The sequence below is a fragment of the Thalassophryne amazonica genome, chromosome 5 (assembly GCF_902500255.1).
Source record: "Thalassophryne amazonica chromosome 5, fThaAma1.1, whole genome shotgun sequence".
NCBI classification, from domain to species: Eukaryota; Metazoa; Chordata; class Actinopteri; order Batrachoidiformes; family Batrachoididae; genus Thalassophryne; species Thalassophryne amazonica.
In genome coordinates, this window is record NC_047107.1 from 85683273 (window position 1) to 85702008 (window position 18736).

The window sequence follows — 18736 nt, forward strand, 5'->3', positions numbered from 1 at the left end:
TTATATTTATTGATTCACAAGGGATACGTTTTATCAAGGAAAAATTTGATTCCTTGAGATTTGATTTGGTGGGTCACAAAGCAATACGATACACTTCAATTCTATGTAGATATTCAATTCCCATGATAAATTAGAATAAGCCAAAAAATGTCATTAAGTACCATCAAATACATTTTTTCTGGAAAAATTTGGGATCTTCCTCAGATTTTTCCTACTGTGCTGCAGAACACTGGCTCTGCAGCTACTCACCTTTGTTCACCACTGGGGGCAGCAGCATATACTGTCACAGAAAGTGTATCATAGAAGAAGCCCAGAAGAAGAAGCAGCCAGCTATTTTCAGCATAGCACAAATAGCATCACATAACTTTCCCGTTGAGGACTGGTATGACAGTATAAACAAAGGGTGAATTAACGTAATTTTCAAATGGGGGTGAGGGATAATTGTGCCAATTTTTATGCTGCAAAGTTAATGTTCCTGCGATGAGTCTTGTGAGCGCATTGTGCTAAACTCTGAACATTTGCAAGTGTTTGAAGAAGTCAAAAGAGCAGTGAAACAAGCTTAATTCAACTGATTTATAATGTTAAAATCGAGCCACTCAGGGCTCTGTGTATCAATATAGTGAACTGGAATCAGAATAGCCTTTATTCACCAAGTATCCACAAGAATACAAGGAATTTCACTTGTGGTACCTGTTACTTTAAAATTTAATTAATTGCTACACCCCTAGTAATCATAGTAGTTGAAGGTTAGTATCAAAGTGGAAATGAAACAGACACAAGGGCTTAAACCCAACGAGTTCAAGGTCTTTCTTTTCCCAAAGATTTATGGTACTTTTGTGTGAAGGCATTAGTAACACAGAATCCAGGACAGAGAGAAATATGATACAACATTAACAGGACACACATGGAAAGAGAAGAGAGAAGAGGTGGGAAAAGGAGAAAGTGAGAGCATTAGAGATATGGCACCAGGCTGGAGTCCCTCCCTGTGGTTGGAAAAGACAGTTCAGAGTTCCCACTGTGGATTTGCCCTCCCTCCTCCATTCCACTCTACTTTTCCACATGCAAAATGCCAGCAGTAGCCAAACAACTTCCTGTAAACCCGGTGTGTGATGTCCCTGCCAGGCAACAGAGTACAAACACACACAACCGCATGTACCTCATGCATGCATGCATGCAAACACACACAGTGCATTCACTATACAAAGACAGGGAAGCAAAGAGCACATCTTTGTTAAACCGTCAACGCACACAAACACACTTCTCAGCCAGTGCGTGGGAAGATGGTAACCAAAAGAGACAATAAGAAACAGAAGGAAAGAACAGCAGCAGAATGGAGTCATTGATGCAAAATATCTGTTGTGGGATTACAAGAGCCAATGTGCAATACTTGTATGTAGTTTCATCCAAAAGACAGATGATTAATTCCAATGGGTTATGTGAAAAGCCAAAGGGCAACTGAAAAATATAGAGCATACAATCCAACATCACCAATGCAAAGGGCCACTTTTTATATTCTAACCGTATACATATTATACTGTACTGCACCAACGAGTAGCTACTGGCTCCCACAGTTTAAGCTCATATGGAACTGTAAAACTGGTAAAATTAAACTCACGATCGGTGGTGGTTCAGCCACTTGCCACAAACAGATTGGGATTATCGTATTTAATCTGTTTAAACAGACAGAATCCAGAATCCATTTTGTGCTACACACAATAAATTAACAGGTAAAATTCTCATTTTACATTTTGCATCTTCAAATCCCAGTAATGTCAGAATTACAGCTGGGAATTCTTCAATTTTTGGGAAACAAATGTGTTATATTCTGGCTGGTGTTCACAGAAAACGGATTAGTTGTTACAGCAACAAGCATAATAGCTTTCAGTGGGTACGATAGCAATGCACCAAACTGAGCAGTTAGCCACATTTTGTTTGTTTTGTGGAAAAGTACAGAGAAAAAAGTAAATAAAAAAAAAATAGTACTCCTCATGGGATTTGTTTGGAGAACAACAACAAAAGCTAATGACTAGCTTATAATGTACAGGAGAAAAAAAGTACTCACCCTCAGCAAAAAACCAAGCGTCTGTCCAACCTGCTGTATTTTTTTGTCTCTATTGTGATACATTTTGAATATAATCATCAATAATCAATCCTTGTCCTATGCTCTACCTCACCATCAAATGTTGCTAAAGTCAATTCATGTTACTTTGAGATATCCTGCTAACTTACTAAGGAACTGCAATGAAACATAACAGCTGCTGAGGCAATTCATCTCCATGTCCAATATTCTCTTATATACTTATTCCCTCATTGAGCTGCTCTTATTAGGGGTCTTCATAGTAGATCATCTGTCTCCATCACACCCTGTCCTCTCCATCTTCCTCTGTCACACCAGCCACCTGCATGTCCTCCCTCACCACATCCATAAACCTCCTCTTCTCCTCATGCCTGGCGGTTCTGTCATCAGCATCCTTCTCCCTATATACCCTGGTTCCCTTCTCTGCACATGTCCGAACCATCTCAATCTCACCTCTCTGCCTTTGTCTCCAAAGTGTCTTACCTCCTCTGTCGCTCTAATATGTTTATTCCTAATCATGTCCATCCTCGTCACTTCCAAAGAAAATCACACCATCGTAAGCTCTGTCACCTCCAGCTCCACCTCCTGTCTTTTTGTTTGTTACAGCCCCTCGAAGCCGTAGAACACAGCTGGTCTCATCAGTCTTGTAAACTTTTTTACCATTCAAATTTTTTATTAGTTTTTGACATATATCAAGCATTGAAACAATACCCTTGAACAAAAACAAAGCATCACACACAAAAATAAATAAATAAAGAACAGACAAAAAGGCAGAAGGTTATGGAACAGGCAGTGTTTGTCACAAATTGTCAAATAATACAGGTTATAATATAGGGAAGGCAGTCAGTGGGTCAACTTTTCACATGTTTACACTGTTTCCTCCACATACATATTCTCTAACACTCACTCATTGCTCATGAGCCACATAACTGCCCCCGTTCAATCTCGTCAGTATTTTTTCATATACAGCCCTTTCCATCATTTGAACCTTCCAAATAACCAGTGTAGGAGTTTGTGGTTCCTTCCAACATCTTAGAATAGGCTGGCTTTCAATGTGCAAAATTTTAATTTGTTTAAATGTGACACTACTGTTCTGTCTTCAAGGACATACAATCTCAATGAATTTGGGGGCTTATATCTCAACCAGTTCTCTAAATACTCCAAAATGATCTCCCACAAAGGAAAAACCTTGGGACATTCCCACATGACATGCATGTACGAGGTCTGTGATAAAAGTAACGGACCTTATTATTTTTTTCAAAAACCATATGGATTTGAATCACGTGTGATTACATCAGACATGCTTGAACCCTCGTGGGCATGCAAGAGTTTTTTCACGCCTGTCGGTTACGTCATTCGCCTGTGGGGAGTCTTTGAGTGAGGAGTCGCCCACCCTCTCGTCGATTTTTTTCATTCTTAAGGAATGGCTCAGAGACTGCTGCTTTGTTTGATCAACATTTTTTCAAAACTGTAAGGCACAACTGAGTGGACACCATTCGATAAATTCAGCTGGTTTTCGGTAAAAATTTGAACGGCTGATGAGAGATTTTGGTCTGGTAGTGTCGCCGTAAGGACGGCCCACAGCGCCTGACGGCGATCTGCGCTTCGAGGCGGCAGCGTCTCGCTGTTTCAAGTTGAAAACTTCCACATTTCAGGCTTTGTTGACCCAGTAAGTCGTCAGAGAACAGAGAACTTTCAGAAGAAGTCGGCATGAGGAGTGTATTCGGACATTCCATTGTTAACGGACATTTTGTAATGAAAGAACGTGCGGGCAGAGTCGCAGTCGGGCCGGACCGACCGCGGGGGGTCGCGACAGGAAAAACACCTCCGTGGAAACCTTAACGTCAAGTTGGAACATGCCCAAGCTGTTAAAACAGTTCTCACTTACTCACGTGGTGAAAGTCATCAAAAGCGCTTGAATTTTACAAATGGTTTTCAACACAGAGGTGTTTTTCCTGTCGCGGCGCACACAGATTCGCCGAGTTCATCACGGAAACGACTCTGCGAATTTCTGCACGGTCTTTCATTACAAAATGTCCTTAAACAGTGGAATGTCTGCATAAAGTCCTCATGCCGGCCTCTTCTGAATCTTCTCTGTTCTCTCATGGCGTCCTGGGTGAATTAAGCCTTAAATTAGGATGTTTTCAGGTCGAAACAGGCTGACGACGGCGCCTGGAAGCGCTGCGCGATGTCCCACTCCGTGGGAAGTCCTTACAGCGACAGAAACACCCCATAATCTCTCATCAGCCATTAAACTTTTCACCGAAAACCAGCTTAATTTCTCGAATAGTGTCCACTCGGATATCCCTCACAGGTCCACAAAAAATTTTGATAAAGCAACGCACGCCGTCTGCAGAGATTCCGACTGGCGGGGTGGAGCACTCCTCACTCAAGGCCTGCCCACAGGAGAATGACGTCACCGACACGCGTGAAAAAACTCACGCATGCGCACAAGGGTTCAAGCTTGTCTGACGTAAAAACATATGAATCAAATCCTTTTAATTTTTTTCAAAAAATAAAAAGGACCGCTTTTTTCATCACAGACCTCGTATGTGCCACCTTCGATCCTACATTTCCAGAACAAATCACATTAACTTCATTTTATTAGGTTTTGTTGGAGTATAATAATATCTATGTATTATTTTATACTGAATAAATGTATTCCTGGCTTCTCTGATGTACTCCTCTGTGTTAGTAAGAATCCCTCCCTATGTTTCCTTATCCAGTTTACAACTCAGGTCTTTTTCCCACATCCTCCCTAAATAACCACAGTCCTCGTTAGTCTTCCAAAGGCATATCTCATACCACTTCAATCAATCAATCAATTTTATTTATATAGCGCCAAATCACAACAAACAGTTGCCCCAAGGCGTTTTATATTGTAAGGCAAGGCCATACAATAATTACGTAAAAACCCCAACGGTCAAAACGACCCCCTGTGAGCAAGCACTTGGCGACAGTGGGAAGGAAAAACTCCCTTTTAACAGGAAGAAACCTCCAGCAGAACCAGGCTCAGGGAGGGGCAGTCTTCTGCTGGGACTGGTTGGGGCTGAGGGAGAGAACCAATCAATCAATCAATCAATTTTTTTTATATAGCGCCAAATCACAACAAACAGTTGCCCCAAGGCGCTTTATATTGTAAGGCAAAAGCCATACAATAATTATGTAAAACCCCAACGGTCAAAACGACCCCCTGTGAGCAAGCACTTGGCTACAGTGGGAAGGAAAAACTCCCTTTTAACAGGAAGAAACCTCCAGCAGAACCAGGCTCAGGGAGGGGCAGTCTTCTGCTGGGACTGGTTGGGGCTGAGGGAGAGAACCAGGAAAAAGACATGCTGTGGAGGGGAGCAGAGATCGATCACTAATGATTAAATGCAGAGTGGTGCATACAGAGCAAAAAGAGAAAGAAACAGTGCATCATGGGAACTCCCCAGCAGTCTACGTCTATAGCAGCATAACTAAGGGATGGTTCAGGGTCACCTGATCCAGCCCTAACTATAAGCTTTAGCAAAAAGGAAAGTTTTAAGCCTAATCTTAAAAGTAGAGAGGGTGTCTGTCTCCCTAATCTGAATTGGGAGCTGGTTCCACAGGAGAGGAGCCTGAAAGCTGAAGGCTCTGCCTCCCATTCTACTCTTACAAACCCTAGGAACTACAAGTAAGCCTGCAGTCTGAGAGCGAAGCGCTCTATTGGGGTGATATGGTACTAAGAGGTCCCTAAGATAAGATGGGACCTGATTATTCAAAACCTTATAAGTAAGAAGAAGAATTTTAAATTCTATTCTAGAATTAACAGGAAGCCAATGAAGAGAGGCCAATATGGGTGAGATATGCTCTCTCCTTCTAGTCCCCGTCAGTACTCTAGCTGCAGCATTTTGAATTAACTGAAGGCTTTTCAGGGAACTTTTAGGACAACCTGATAATAATGAATTACAATAGTCCAGCCTAGAGGAAATAAATGCATGAATTAGTTTTTCAGCATCACTCTGAGACAAGACCTTTCTAATTTTAGAGATATTGCGTAAATGCAAAAAAGCAGTCCTACATATTTGTTTAATATGCGCACTGAATGACATATCCTGATCAAAAATGACTCCAAGATTTCTCACAGTATTACTAGAGGTCAGGGTAATGCCATCCAGAGTAAGGATCTGGTTAGACACCATGTTTCTAAGATTTGTGGGGCCAAGTACAATAACTTCAGTTTTATCTGAGTTTAAAAGCAGGAAATTAGAGGTCATCCATGTCTTTATGTCTGTAAGACAATCCTGCAGTTTAGCTAATTGGTGTGTGTCCTCTGGCTTCATGGATCAATCAATCAATCAACTTTTTTCTTATATAGCGCCAAATCACAACAAACAGTTGCCCCAAGGCGCTCCATATTGTAAGGCAAGGCCATACAATAATTATGAAAAACCCCAACGGTCAAAACGACCCCCTATGAGCAAGCACTTGGCAACAGTGGGAAGGAAAAACTCCCTTTTAACAGGAAGAAACCTCCAGCAGAACCAGGCTCAGGGAGGGGCAGTCTTCTGCTGAGACTGGTTGGGGCTGAGGGAAAAAACCAGGAAAAAGACATGCCGTGAAGGGGGGCAGAGATCGATCACTAATGATTAAATGCAGAGTGATGCATACGGAGCAAAAAGAGAAAGAAACAGTGCATCATGGGAACCCCCCACAATCTACGTCTAAAGCAGCATAACCAAGGGATGGTCCAGGGTCACCCGATCCAGCCCTAACTATAAGCCTTAGCGAAAAGGAAAGTTTTAAGCCTAATCTTAAAAGTAGAGAGGGTATCTGTCTCCCTGATCTGAATTGGGAGCTGGTTCCACAGGAGAGGAGCCTGAAAGCTGAAGGCTCTGCCTCCCATTCTACTCTTACAAACCCTAGGAACTACAAGTAAGCCCGCAGTCTGAGAGCGAAGCGCTCTAATGGGGTAATATGGTACTACGAGGTCCCTAAGATAAGATGGGACCTGATTATTCAAAACCTTATAAGTAAGAAGAAGAATTTTAAATTCTATTCTAGAATTAACAGGAAGCCAATGAAGAGAGGCCAACACGGGTGAGATATGCTCTCTCCTGCCAGTCCCCGTCAGTACTCTAGCTGCAGCATTCTGAACCAACTGAAGGCTTTTTAGGGAACTTTTAGGACAACCTGATAATAATGAATTACAATAGTCCAGCCTAGAGGAAATAAATGCATGAATTAGTTTTTCAGCATCACTCTGAGACAAGACCTTTCTGATTTTAGAGATATTGCGTAAATGCAAAAAGGCAGTCCTACATATTTGTTTAATATGCGCCTTGAATGACATATCCTGATCAAAAATGACTCCAAGATTTCTCACAGTATTACTAGAGATCAGGGAAATGCCATCCAGAGTAACGATCTGGTTAGACACCATGCTTCTAAGATTTGTGGGGCCAAGTACAATAACTTCAGTTTTATCTGAGTTTAAAAGCAGGAAATTAGAGGTCATCCATGTCTTTATGTCTGTAAGACAATCCTGCAGTTTAGCTAATTGGTGTGTGTCCTCTGGCTTCATGGATAGATAAAGCTGGGTATCATCTGCGTAACAATGAAAATTTAAGCAATGCCGTCTAATAATACTGCCTAAGGGAAGCATGTATAAAGTGAATAAAATTGGTCCTAGCACAGAACCTTGTGGAACTCCATAATTAACTTTAGTCTGTGAAGAAGATTCCCCATTTACATGAACAAACTGTAATCTATTAGACAAATATGATTCAAACCACCGCAGCGCAGTGCCTTTAATACCTATGACATGCTCTAATCTCTGTAATAAAATTTTAGGGTCAACAGTATCAAAAGCAGCACTGAGGTCCAACAGAACAAGCACAGAGATAAGTCCACTGTCCGAAGCCATAAGAAGATCATTTGTAACCTTCACTAATGCTGTTTCTGTATACTATGATGAATTCTAAAACCTGACTGAAACTCTTCAAATAGACCATCCTCTGCAGATGATCAGTTAGCTGTTTTACAACTACCCTTTCAGAATTTTGAGAGAAAAGGAAGGTTGGAGATGGGCCTATAATTAGCTAAGATAGCTGGGTCAAGTGATGGCTTTTTAAGTAATGGTTTAATTACTGCCACCTTAAAAGCCTGTGGTACATAGCCAACTAATAAAGATAGATTGATCATATTTAAGATCAAAGCATTAAATAATGGTAGGGCTTCCTTGAGCAGCCTGGTAGGAATGGGGTCTAATAGACATGTTGATGGCTTGGATGAAGTAACTAATGAAAATAACTCAGACAGAACAATCGGAGAGAAAGAGTCTAACCAAATACCGGCATCACTGAAAGCAGCCAAAGATAACGATATGTCTTGGGATGGTTATGAGTAATTTTTTTCTCTAATAGTTAAAATTTTATTAGCAAAGAAAGTCATGAAGTCATTACTAGTTAAAGTTAAAGGAATACTCTGGCTCAATAGAGCTCTGACTCTTTGTCAGCCTGGCTACAGTGCTGAAAAGAAACCTGGGGTTGTTCTTATTTTCTTCAATTAGTGATGAGTAGTAAGATGTCCTAGCTTTACGGAGGGCTTTTTTTTATAGAGCAACAGACTCTTTTTCCAGGTTAAGTGAAGATCTTCTAAATTAGTGAGACGCCATTTCCTCTCAAACGTATGGGTTATCTGCCTTAAGCTGCGAGTTTGTGAGTTATACCACAGAGTCAGGCACTTCTGATTTAAAGCTCTCTTTTTCAGAGGAGCTACAGCATCCAAGTTGTCTTCAATGAGGATGTAAAACTACTGACGAGATACTCTATCTCACTTACAGAGTTTAGGTAGCTACTCTGCACTGTGTTGGTATATGGCATTAGAGAACATAAAGAAGGAATCATATCCTTAAACCTAGTTACAGTGCTTTTTGAAAGACTTCTAGTGTAATGAAACTTATTCCCCACTGCTGGGTAGTCCATCAGAGTAAATGTAAATGTTATTAAGAAATGATCAGACAGAAGGGAGTTTTCAGGGATACTGTTAAGTCTTCAATTTCCATACCATAAGTCAGAACAAGATCTAAGATATGATTAAAGTGGTGGGTGGACTCATTTACATTTTGAGCAAAGCCAATTGAGTCTAATAATAGATTAAATGCAGTGTTGAGGCTGTCATTCTCAGCATCTGTGTGGATGTTAAAATCGCCCACTATAATTATCTTATCTGAGCTAAGCACTAAGTCAGACAAAAGGTCTGAAAATTCACAGAGAAACTCACAGTAACGACCAGGTGGACGATAGATAATAACAAATAAAACTGTTTTTTGGGACTTCCAATTTGGATGGACAAGACTAAGAGTCAAGCTTTCAAATGAATTAAAGCTCTGTCTGGGTTTTTGATTAATTAATAAGCTGGAATGGAAGATTGCTGCTAATCCTCCACCTCGGCCCGTGCTACGAGCATTCTGTCAGTTAGTGTGACTCGGGGGTGTTGACTCATTTAAACTAACATTCATCCTGCTGTAACCAGGTTTCTGTAAGGCAGAATAAATCAATATGTTGATCAATTATTATATCATTTACTAACAGGGACTTAGAAGAGAGAGACCTAATGTTTAATAGACCACATTTAACTGTTTAATCTGTGGTGCAGTTGAAGGTGCTATATTATTTTTTCTTTTGAATTTTTATGCTTAAATTCGATTTTTGCTGGTTATTGGTGGTCTGGGAGCAGGCACCGTCTCTACGGGGATGGGGTAATGAGGGGATGGCAGGGGAGAGAAGCTGCAGAGAGGTGTGTAAGACTACAACTCTGCTTCCTGGTCCCAACCCTGGATAGTTCACGGTTTGGAGGATCTAAGAAAAATTGGCCAGATTTCTAGAAATGAGAGCTGCTCCATCCAAAGTGGGATGGATGCCGTCTCTCCTAACAAGACCAGGTTTTCCCCAGAAGCTTTGCCAATTATCTATGAAGCCCACCTCATTTTTTGGACACCACTCAGACAGCCAGCAATTCAAGGAGAACATGCGGCTAAACATGTCACTTCCCGGTGCGATTGGGGAGGGGCCCAGAGAAAACTACAGAGTCCGACATTGTTTTTGCCAAAGTTACACACCGATTCAATGTTAATTTTAGTGACCTCCGATTGGCGTAACCGGGTGTCATTACTGCCGACATGAATTACAATCTTACCAAATTTACGCTTAGCATTAGCCAGCAGTTTCAAATTTCCTTCAATGTCGCCTGCTCTGGCCCCCGGAAGACAATTGACTATGGTTGCTGGTGTCGCTAACTTCACATTTCTCAAAACAGAGTTGCCAATAACAGAGTTTTGATCCTCGGGGGTGTGTCGTCGAGTGGGGAAAATGGTTAGAAATGTGAACGGGTTGGCGGTGTACACGGGGCTTCTGTTTAGGACTACGCTTCCTCCTCACAGTCACCCAGTTGGCCTGCTTTCCCGGCTGCTCGGGATCTGCCAGAGGGAAACTAACGGCGGCTAAGCTACCTTGGTCCGTACCGACTACAGGGGCCTGGCTAGCTGTAGAATTTTCCACGGTGCGGAGCCGAGTCTCCAATTCGCCTAGCCTGGCCTCCAAAGCTACGAATAAGCTACACTTATTACAAGTACCATTACTGCTAAAGGAGGCCGAGGAATAACTAAACATTTCACACCCGAGCAGAAAAGTGCGGGAGAGACAGGAGAAGCCACCATGCTAAACGGTCTAAGAGCTAGTAGCTGCGCAAGCTAGCGGATTCCTAAAAACACACAAAGTGAATAATGTGTAAATAATTTAGAGGTGATTCAGCAGAGGGAGTGCTTTAGATAAGGCACGTGAAGATTACACTGTGAAACAAATCGTTATCTAGTTAACTAGATCAATCTAACTGCGCAGATTAAACAGCTAACAGATACAGCAAAACACCGCTGTGCTCCGGAACAGGAAGTGATACAATACCGCAGTGAGAGCCAACCACTTGAATGCTTTTTGGGACATTGGGCAATTGCAGGCAACGCCTGATTATATTTTTTATGTCGACTTACGGAACCCTTATCTCTAATGTATTGTCTAATCTGTAAGTATTTCCAGAAGTGACCGCGTCCATCCAGATTAAATTTTTCTTTTAACTGTTCATCAGAGAGGAAATTACCCCCCTCAAATAGGTTGTCCAATATTCTAATACCCTTTCTCAACCACTGGGGTCAATAAATTTTTACCTGTTTTTATTATAGGATTGTGCCAAATAGATGCATATGTTTGGATATTGTGGGGAATTTTACATACAGTCTTGTAAACTTTCCCTTTCACTCTTGCAGATATCTTTTATCACAAATTACTCCTGCCACCATTCTCTACAACCCCAAGTATGTATTTAAACTCACCAACCTTTATTACCTGTTCCTTGCGACTTCATTCTTTCACTGTGCAACATCTCATTCACACACGTCATTCCCCTTCTTTCCAGATCTTAACTCCACCTCTCCAGATAACAGATATTCTCGCGCATAGTAATCTCACACACAGACAAACAAATATCCATCCATGCTCCATGCAGTCTCTCCTGTGGTGGTCTCCTCACCTTGAAGGCGTGATAGGAGTCAGGTCTTTCCCCATTGTCTGGATGACACGGCGGCCCCACACCCACAGACCAACGCAGATGCCTATACCACCATAGAAGAGTAGCCAGATAGGAGTAGCAGCTTCCTGCATCACACCACCCTGGTCATAGATCATCCACAGTGCTACCAAGGGTCCAATTGCATTGCTACAAAGGTAGAAAATAGACTTTAACCCCAGTGAGGACTCAGTCCAGGTTACTGAGCCTTCAATGGAAAAAAATCAACAACAATAACAAAAAACAGCATGGGTATATGCATTTCTAATTGCAGTAGCACACTGCCTGTGGGGATTCACAGGCTTTAAATTGGATAGTGTTTAGAAAATAGGTAGCTGACATTTTTCAAGGCTGCTAATAAATTATGCACCCTTTCTATAATGAGTTGGAATGACGTGTGAGTTCAGAATGTTTTTAGAACCTTAGACCTCAACAGTTTTTAGAAGAAGTACTCAACCCTTTTATTTCCTGTTAATTACGTAATTTTTTAATGGTATTTTACTGTCTTAATGTATTTATAAATTGTTTAGGTTGTTGTTATCATGTACACATTATTATTATTATGATTATCATTATCATTATTATTTTATTACTTCTATTTTGTCATTTGATTTTTAAATGGACCACAATGAAAATACAGTGGAGTAAAAAAGTATTTAGTCAGTCCCTGATTGTGCAAGTTCTCCTACTTAGGAAGATGAGAGAGGTCAGTAATTTTCAACATAGGTACACTTCAACTATGAGAGACAAAATGAGAAAAAAATCCATGACATCACATTGTAGGATTTTTTAAAGAATTTATTTGTAAATTATGGTGGAAAATAAGTATTTGGTCACCCACAAACAAGCAAGAGGTCTGGCTCTCACAGACCTGTAACTTCTTCTTTAAGAAGTTCTTCTGTCCTCCACCTGTTACCTGTATTAATGGCATCTGTTGGAACTCGTTATCTGTATAAAAGACACCTATCCACAGTCTCAAACAGTCAGACTCCAAACTCAACCACAGCCAAGACCAAAGAGCTGTTGAAGGACACCAGGAAGAAAATTGTAGATGTGCACCGGGCTGGGAAGAGTGAGTCTACAATAGTCAAGCAGGTTGGTGTGAATAAATCAACTGTGGGAGTAATTGTAAGAAAATGGAAGACATACAAGATCATTGATAATCTCACTCGATCTGGGGCTGCACGCAAGATCTCATCCCGTGAGGTCAAAATGATCATGAGAATGGTGAGCAAAAATCCTAGAACTACACAGAGGGACCTGCAGAGAGCTGGGACCAAAATAACAAAGGCTACACACTAACGCAGAGAGGGACTCAAATCCTGCAGTGCCAGGCGTGTCCCCCTGCTTAAGCCAGTACGTGTCCAGGGCCGTCTGAAGTTTGCCAGAGAGCATATGGATGATCCAGAAGAGGACTTGGAGAATATCATGTGGTCAAATGAAACCAAAATAGAACTTTTTGGTAAAAAACTTGTCGTGTTTGGAAGAAGAAGAATGCAGAGTTGCATCCTAAGAACACCATACCTACTGTGAAGCATGTGGGTGGAAACATCATGCTTTGGGGCTGTTTTTCTGCAAAGGGGACAGGACGACTGATCCATGTTAAGAGAAGAATGAATGTGGCGGTGTATCGTGAAATTTTAAGCCAAAACATCCTTCCATCAGTGAAAGCATTGAAGATGGAACGTGGCTGGGTCTGCCAGCATGACAATGATCCCAAACACACCGCTCGGGCAACGAAGGAGTGGCTCTGTAAAAAGCATTTCAAGGTCCTGGAGTGGCTGAGCCCGTCTCCAGACCTCAACCCCATAGAAAATTTGTTGAGGGAGTTGAAAGTCCATGTTGCCCAGCGACAGCACCAAAACATCACTGCTCTAGAGGAGATTTGCATGGAGGAATGGGCCAAAATACCAGCTACAGTGTGTGCAAACCTGGTGAAGATTATGTTACAAAGTATTGAGTTGAACATTTGTTATTGACCAAATACTTATTTTCCACCATAATTTACAAATAAATTCTTTAAAATCCTACAATGTGATTTCCTGGATTTTTTTTCTCATTTTGTCTCTTATAGATGAAGTGTACCTATGATGAAAATTACAGACCTCTCTCATCTTTCTAAGTAGGAGAACTTGTACAGTCAGGGACTGACTAAATACTTTTTACCCCACTGTAAGTGTTGTCACTTAAAGGACATGTTGCATGCGTTTTAACATCCCAGTTAGCAACACAACATCAAATTACTCATGATTCTAAGTCTCCTTGTGCACAATGCACATGCGCTCATAATTAGTGGTTTCTGATGTTTTCTATTCCTCTCCCGAAGCGAGGAAACAGGTGCATTTTCGGAAAATGTCTCACTCGGCAATTCTCTGTATTTCTCTGTGTATGTCGTAGTTAATAGCAAAACAGAAACATCCCCGACAGAGACAGATAGAGGGAAACAAATGCAATTATGTCCGATAACGACGTTTCAGAGCATTTCTTTGAAAGCAGCAGCTCAAATTTACAGAGAGGAGATGACACAGTTCACCCCAAAACTCTTAACTTTTTCAGTCTATCAGATTTTGGAACTTAAAGTGTGGTGACGCTGCTGTTTGTGTCACAGCTGCGGGTTTACTGCTGCTGTGATCACAGACATGCCTGGACACGCCTGTATGTCGCATATTGGAAAAACTCAGAAGATGCTGTTTTCAGGATATAATGGACTCCCTAATATACCACAAGGCAGAGCTGTGACTGGGCACGCATAATGTCTGATAAGAACCTGAGAGCAAGTGGACCTGGGCATTATTCTCTGGCCGGGTGGAACTTGAAAATGGCTCTCTGGCTGTGGATCCGAGTGACTGAGGACGAGTGGACCGTTCTGTTGGCTGGGGGTCACAATTGCGATCACGCATGAGCGTAAAGGCTTGTTTTTGTTGTGGACTAATTTGGAAACCTTTACACGCTGGTTAAAACGGATGTTACGCTGTTTTAACCCGCATGTCAGAGGTTTATTTCCGCTTAATGGACTTGGAATGTCTTTGTGACATTTGTACAGGCATTAGATTTTTCACAGTTATATACAACACTTATCAGCGTTTTTAACAGACTGCGTTTATGACCTTCTCACAGCTGCTGCTTTTACCGTGAATTAATCTGTGCCTCCGTTCTTAACGTTAACAGATACATTCCATTGAAGCGCACGCTGGGACGCTTCTAGTAATGATGTCACCTGTTGGAAACACACGAGTATTTTGTTTTCAGAAGTCTCTGTAGCTGTTTGCTGTGAATGCCGTATACCGGTCATTTAAGTGCACAATGTAATCCCAGTGGATCATCAGATGGTCAATAACAGCCTAAATCTAAATTGTTATGATTTCAGTGCGATATGTCCTTTAAGTGTGATTCAGCAAGTATAGCAAATGTGTGGCAATTGGTATTCACACTCCCATTCAGTAGATGGCAGTGTTCACAGCACTGTGAATACTCCCAGCAGTGTGCTGTGCTGAGTCACACTAACAACAGAATTTTCAGTTTCAAATTGCCTTTTGTTTACAAATTAACAAAAAAGACATATTTGCAAATACAGATTTATTTGTAAAAACCAACACACACGTTACAGTAACTTGTGTGTTGGTTTTATAAACAGACCAACCACTGATGACAGGAAGCTCATTTTCCCATAATGCCTTTTGGCATGTGTTGCTGTAAATGCTCAAACCTTCAAAATTAGTGCATTACTTTAAAACTAAAATAGCTGATATTTTCACTTTGTACAAACGACAGAGGTGATGTTAATTTCGATAACCTGTCTGGAATTCGTTTGTTTAAAATTTTTAACCATAAGTCAAAACTGCCTTGCTGTGCATGTCTCCTGCGACATGTCTGCAAGACTGTATGGCTAGGAAAATAAATGATCTGTCCTTTCTTTCTGGTAGCCAGCTCTCCTCTGCTGGCAGAGGATTGAGCTCTACCTCTCATAGCTGTCTGTCTGCTACAAAACACGTAACAGACAGTAACTAAAATGTATGATTTCAGGCTTGACAAATGTTTTTAACTGTTAAGCTTTATTCACTATGGATTCATCCAATATATTGTTGATCACTGTCAGGTTGCAGGCTTATTCCCCATTCTCTGAATGAAAAAGAAGTCAGCCGGCCAGAGGTACTTTTATTGTACACGGTTTTTGTGTCGCAATCTCTCAGTGGACATTCAACAGTCAAATACTATTAAGTCTTTGTAAAATACATCTTTTCTCTGTATAATTATAAAATAATGGTATTTTGTAAATTAAGTATGTTTTAGTATGTGGATTATAATTAGAGCCCTATCAAATGTCATTTTATTCTGGTCTGATTGTCATGCTATTTTTTATTGTTTTTCAGTTTTGGTGTTAAACCACTTTGTTTTAATTGTATCTTTGAAGGCTATATTGATGTTCTTCACAGTTTTACTCGGCTGAACAGTCAAATACCTCAAAGTCAACCGATTACCTTCAATGGTACACTGATGTTGTAAAGCCCTTTGTGACCCTTTAATTCTAAAAATACTATACAAATAAATTTACTGACATTGTTCTCATTTGGGATGTATGCAGGGTGTAAGCAGTGAAGGCAGCACCTGACATCGTTGCCACCGTGAGCGAAGGAGCCAAAGCAGGCAGTGAGAATTTGCAGGAAGTGGAAAAGCAGGAACACCTCAGGCTTGTCCTTCTCCTCAACATCGTCCAAGTCATCCAGAGGCAGAGGTGTTGGATCCCCTTCTTCCTCCACCCCCTCCAGCTCTGTGGCCAGCTTCATCTCTACCCCACCCTCATCTGCTTCAATCTCAGCTTCTGCCACAGCGTTGCAGTACGATGAGTAGCTATCATAGCGTATCCTCTTCCTGGAGTAGGACACGCTGTTGCTCCTGCCACCTCCCTCGCCAACCAGCCTTTCACTGTCATCATGTGACTCTTGGCGCATCAGCGGCTGAACGGGCATGCCACATATAGTTGCTGTGTAGCAGGTGTAGCTGTTGTTGCGGCGCAGCAAGCGGTAGCTATTGTCAGGCGGGCCGGCATTTGAGTGCTCGCGGTCATCAAAGCGGCCCAAGTGGATCTTGTGGAGCAGGTCCTTATAAAGACCTGAGTCCTTGTGGACTGTGTGGTACACCTGACCGTCACTACGCATCTGGCCATCAAAGCTAAAGCTGCCATTGGAGATGGGTGACTTCAGACAGCCGTTGGTCATCGAGTGAGTTCGGCCTGGAAGAGAAGAAACAAAGAAATGGGTGAATGGCAGTGGTGAGCACCGTTCAGCTAATCAGCCTACAGCTAATTAGTGATGCCAGCTTCTCTGTTAGCAGATTAGCTTTTCAGCTAACTTTGAAAACCATTAGCAAGCCATTTAGCTTTGACGAAATTTAGTTCTGCTAACTTTAAGTCAACTAACATTTCTTTTAATCCCACATTTCTGTGGAATGATCTCCCTGCGTCAATAAAACAGTCAGATTCTGTGGAGACTTTCAAGTCCAGACTTAAGACACACTTACTTTCCCTTTCGTATGGCTAGCATACTGGTATAGTTTTGTGTTACGCTTTTTACTCTTTTAATTCATTTTATTTGGAATTGGAGCGTGCCGCGGCCTCAACTTTACCTAAATTCTGGGTCTTTTAGTGATCACCTTAATATTTCTTCTGTTTTTCTTGTTGATTAATGCTGGAAAATTATACAGTATTTCTTGCCTTTCTGATGCCTGATTCTGTTTTTTTTTTTTTCTGTTTAAGGTGCAGCTCCATCCAGAGATGGGAGCTGTATTTGTGCTGGCGACCCTCCTGTCCTGTGCACCAACAGCATTTCCTGTATATTCGTCCGTGAATTTTTCTGTAATTTATGTTTGTAGCATGGCCCAAGCAGAGGGTCACCCCTTTGAGTCTGGTCTGCTTGAGGTTTCTTCCTCAGAGGGAGTTTTTCCTTACCACTGTTGATCTGAGGGTTAGTAAGGTTAGACCTTAGTTGTGTGAAGCACCTTGAGGCAACTCTGTTGTGATTTGGCGCTATACAAGGTCTGTTAGAAAAGTATCGGACCTTTTTATTTTTTTCAAAAACCTGATGGATTTGAATCACGTGTGCTTGCATGAGCCAACTTTGAACCTTCGTGCGCATGCGTGAATTTTTCACGCCTGTCGATTTCGTCATTTGCTGGCAAGCAGCCTTTGTGTGAGGTGTGTGTTGTGCTCTTGGCGGATTTTCATTGCAAGGAAAATGGCGGAACGACTGGAGCAGCGCGACTGCATTAAATTTTGCCAGAAACTGGCCGACAGCCAGGTGGACACAATTCGGATTATTCAGACGGCTTTCGGTGAGGATGCTATGGGCATCACACAGATTAAGGAGCGGTACAACCGGTTTAAAGATGTCCACACAACGGTGGAGAGCGAGCCGCGCTCCGGTCGGCCATCAACATGCTGAAATAACCAGATTATTTGCAAAGTGAACGCTGTGGTGATGTGGGACCGTCGTGTGACTATCTGAGAAATTGTGGAAGAGGTGGACATCATTTTTCGGAGTCCAGCATGTCCTGTGAGACTTCAACACGGAGGCGCTTTTGCTCCGCCGTCAGCAGCTTCAGCACGAATTTCACCACCACTCTTTTCATGGCCAAATCTTCTGTCACAGTGGAATATGCCGAAAAAGTGCTGATGTTCAGCCACCGGAGCGTGGTTTGCTCTCCACCGTTGTGTGGATGTCTTTAAACCGGTTGTACCGCTCCTTAATCTGTGTGATGCCCATAGCATCGTCACCGAAAGCCGTCTGAATAATCCAAATGGTTTCCACCTGGCTGTCACCCAGTTTCTGGCAAAATCTGATGCAGAAGTGCTGCTCCAGTCGTTCCACCATTTTCCTTGCAATGAAAATCTGATGAGAGACTACACACATCCTCACACAAAGGCTGCTTGCCAGCAAATGACGCAATCGACAGGCGTGAAAAATTCACGCATGCGCACGAAGGTTCAAGGTTGGCTCATGCAAGCACACGTGATTCAAATCCATCAGGTTTTTGAAAAAAATTAAAAGGTCGGATACTTTTCTAACAGACCTCGTATAGATG

At 41.8% G+C, this 18736-nt stretch overlaps 1 protein-coding gene across 3 annotated transcripts in view; it reads right to left on the minus strand.

Moving 5' to 3' along the window:
* Positions 1-18736, minus strand: part of slc20a2 (solute carrier family 20 member 2) — a 156115-nt gene that overhangs the window by 14835 nt on the left and 122544 nt on the right. For all 3 annotated transcript variants that reach the window (XM_034170770.1, XM_034170767.1, XM_034170768.1), the window contains exons 8-9: positions 16265-16889; positions 11624-11809 (exon numbers count right to left, since the gene is read on the minus strand). In XM_034170770.1, coding sequence (XP_034026661.1) covers positions 11624-11809; positions 16265-16889 — 811 coding nt within the window. The remainder of the gene's footprint in view (positions 1-11623; positions 11810-16264; positions 16890-18736) is intronic.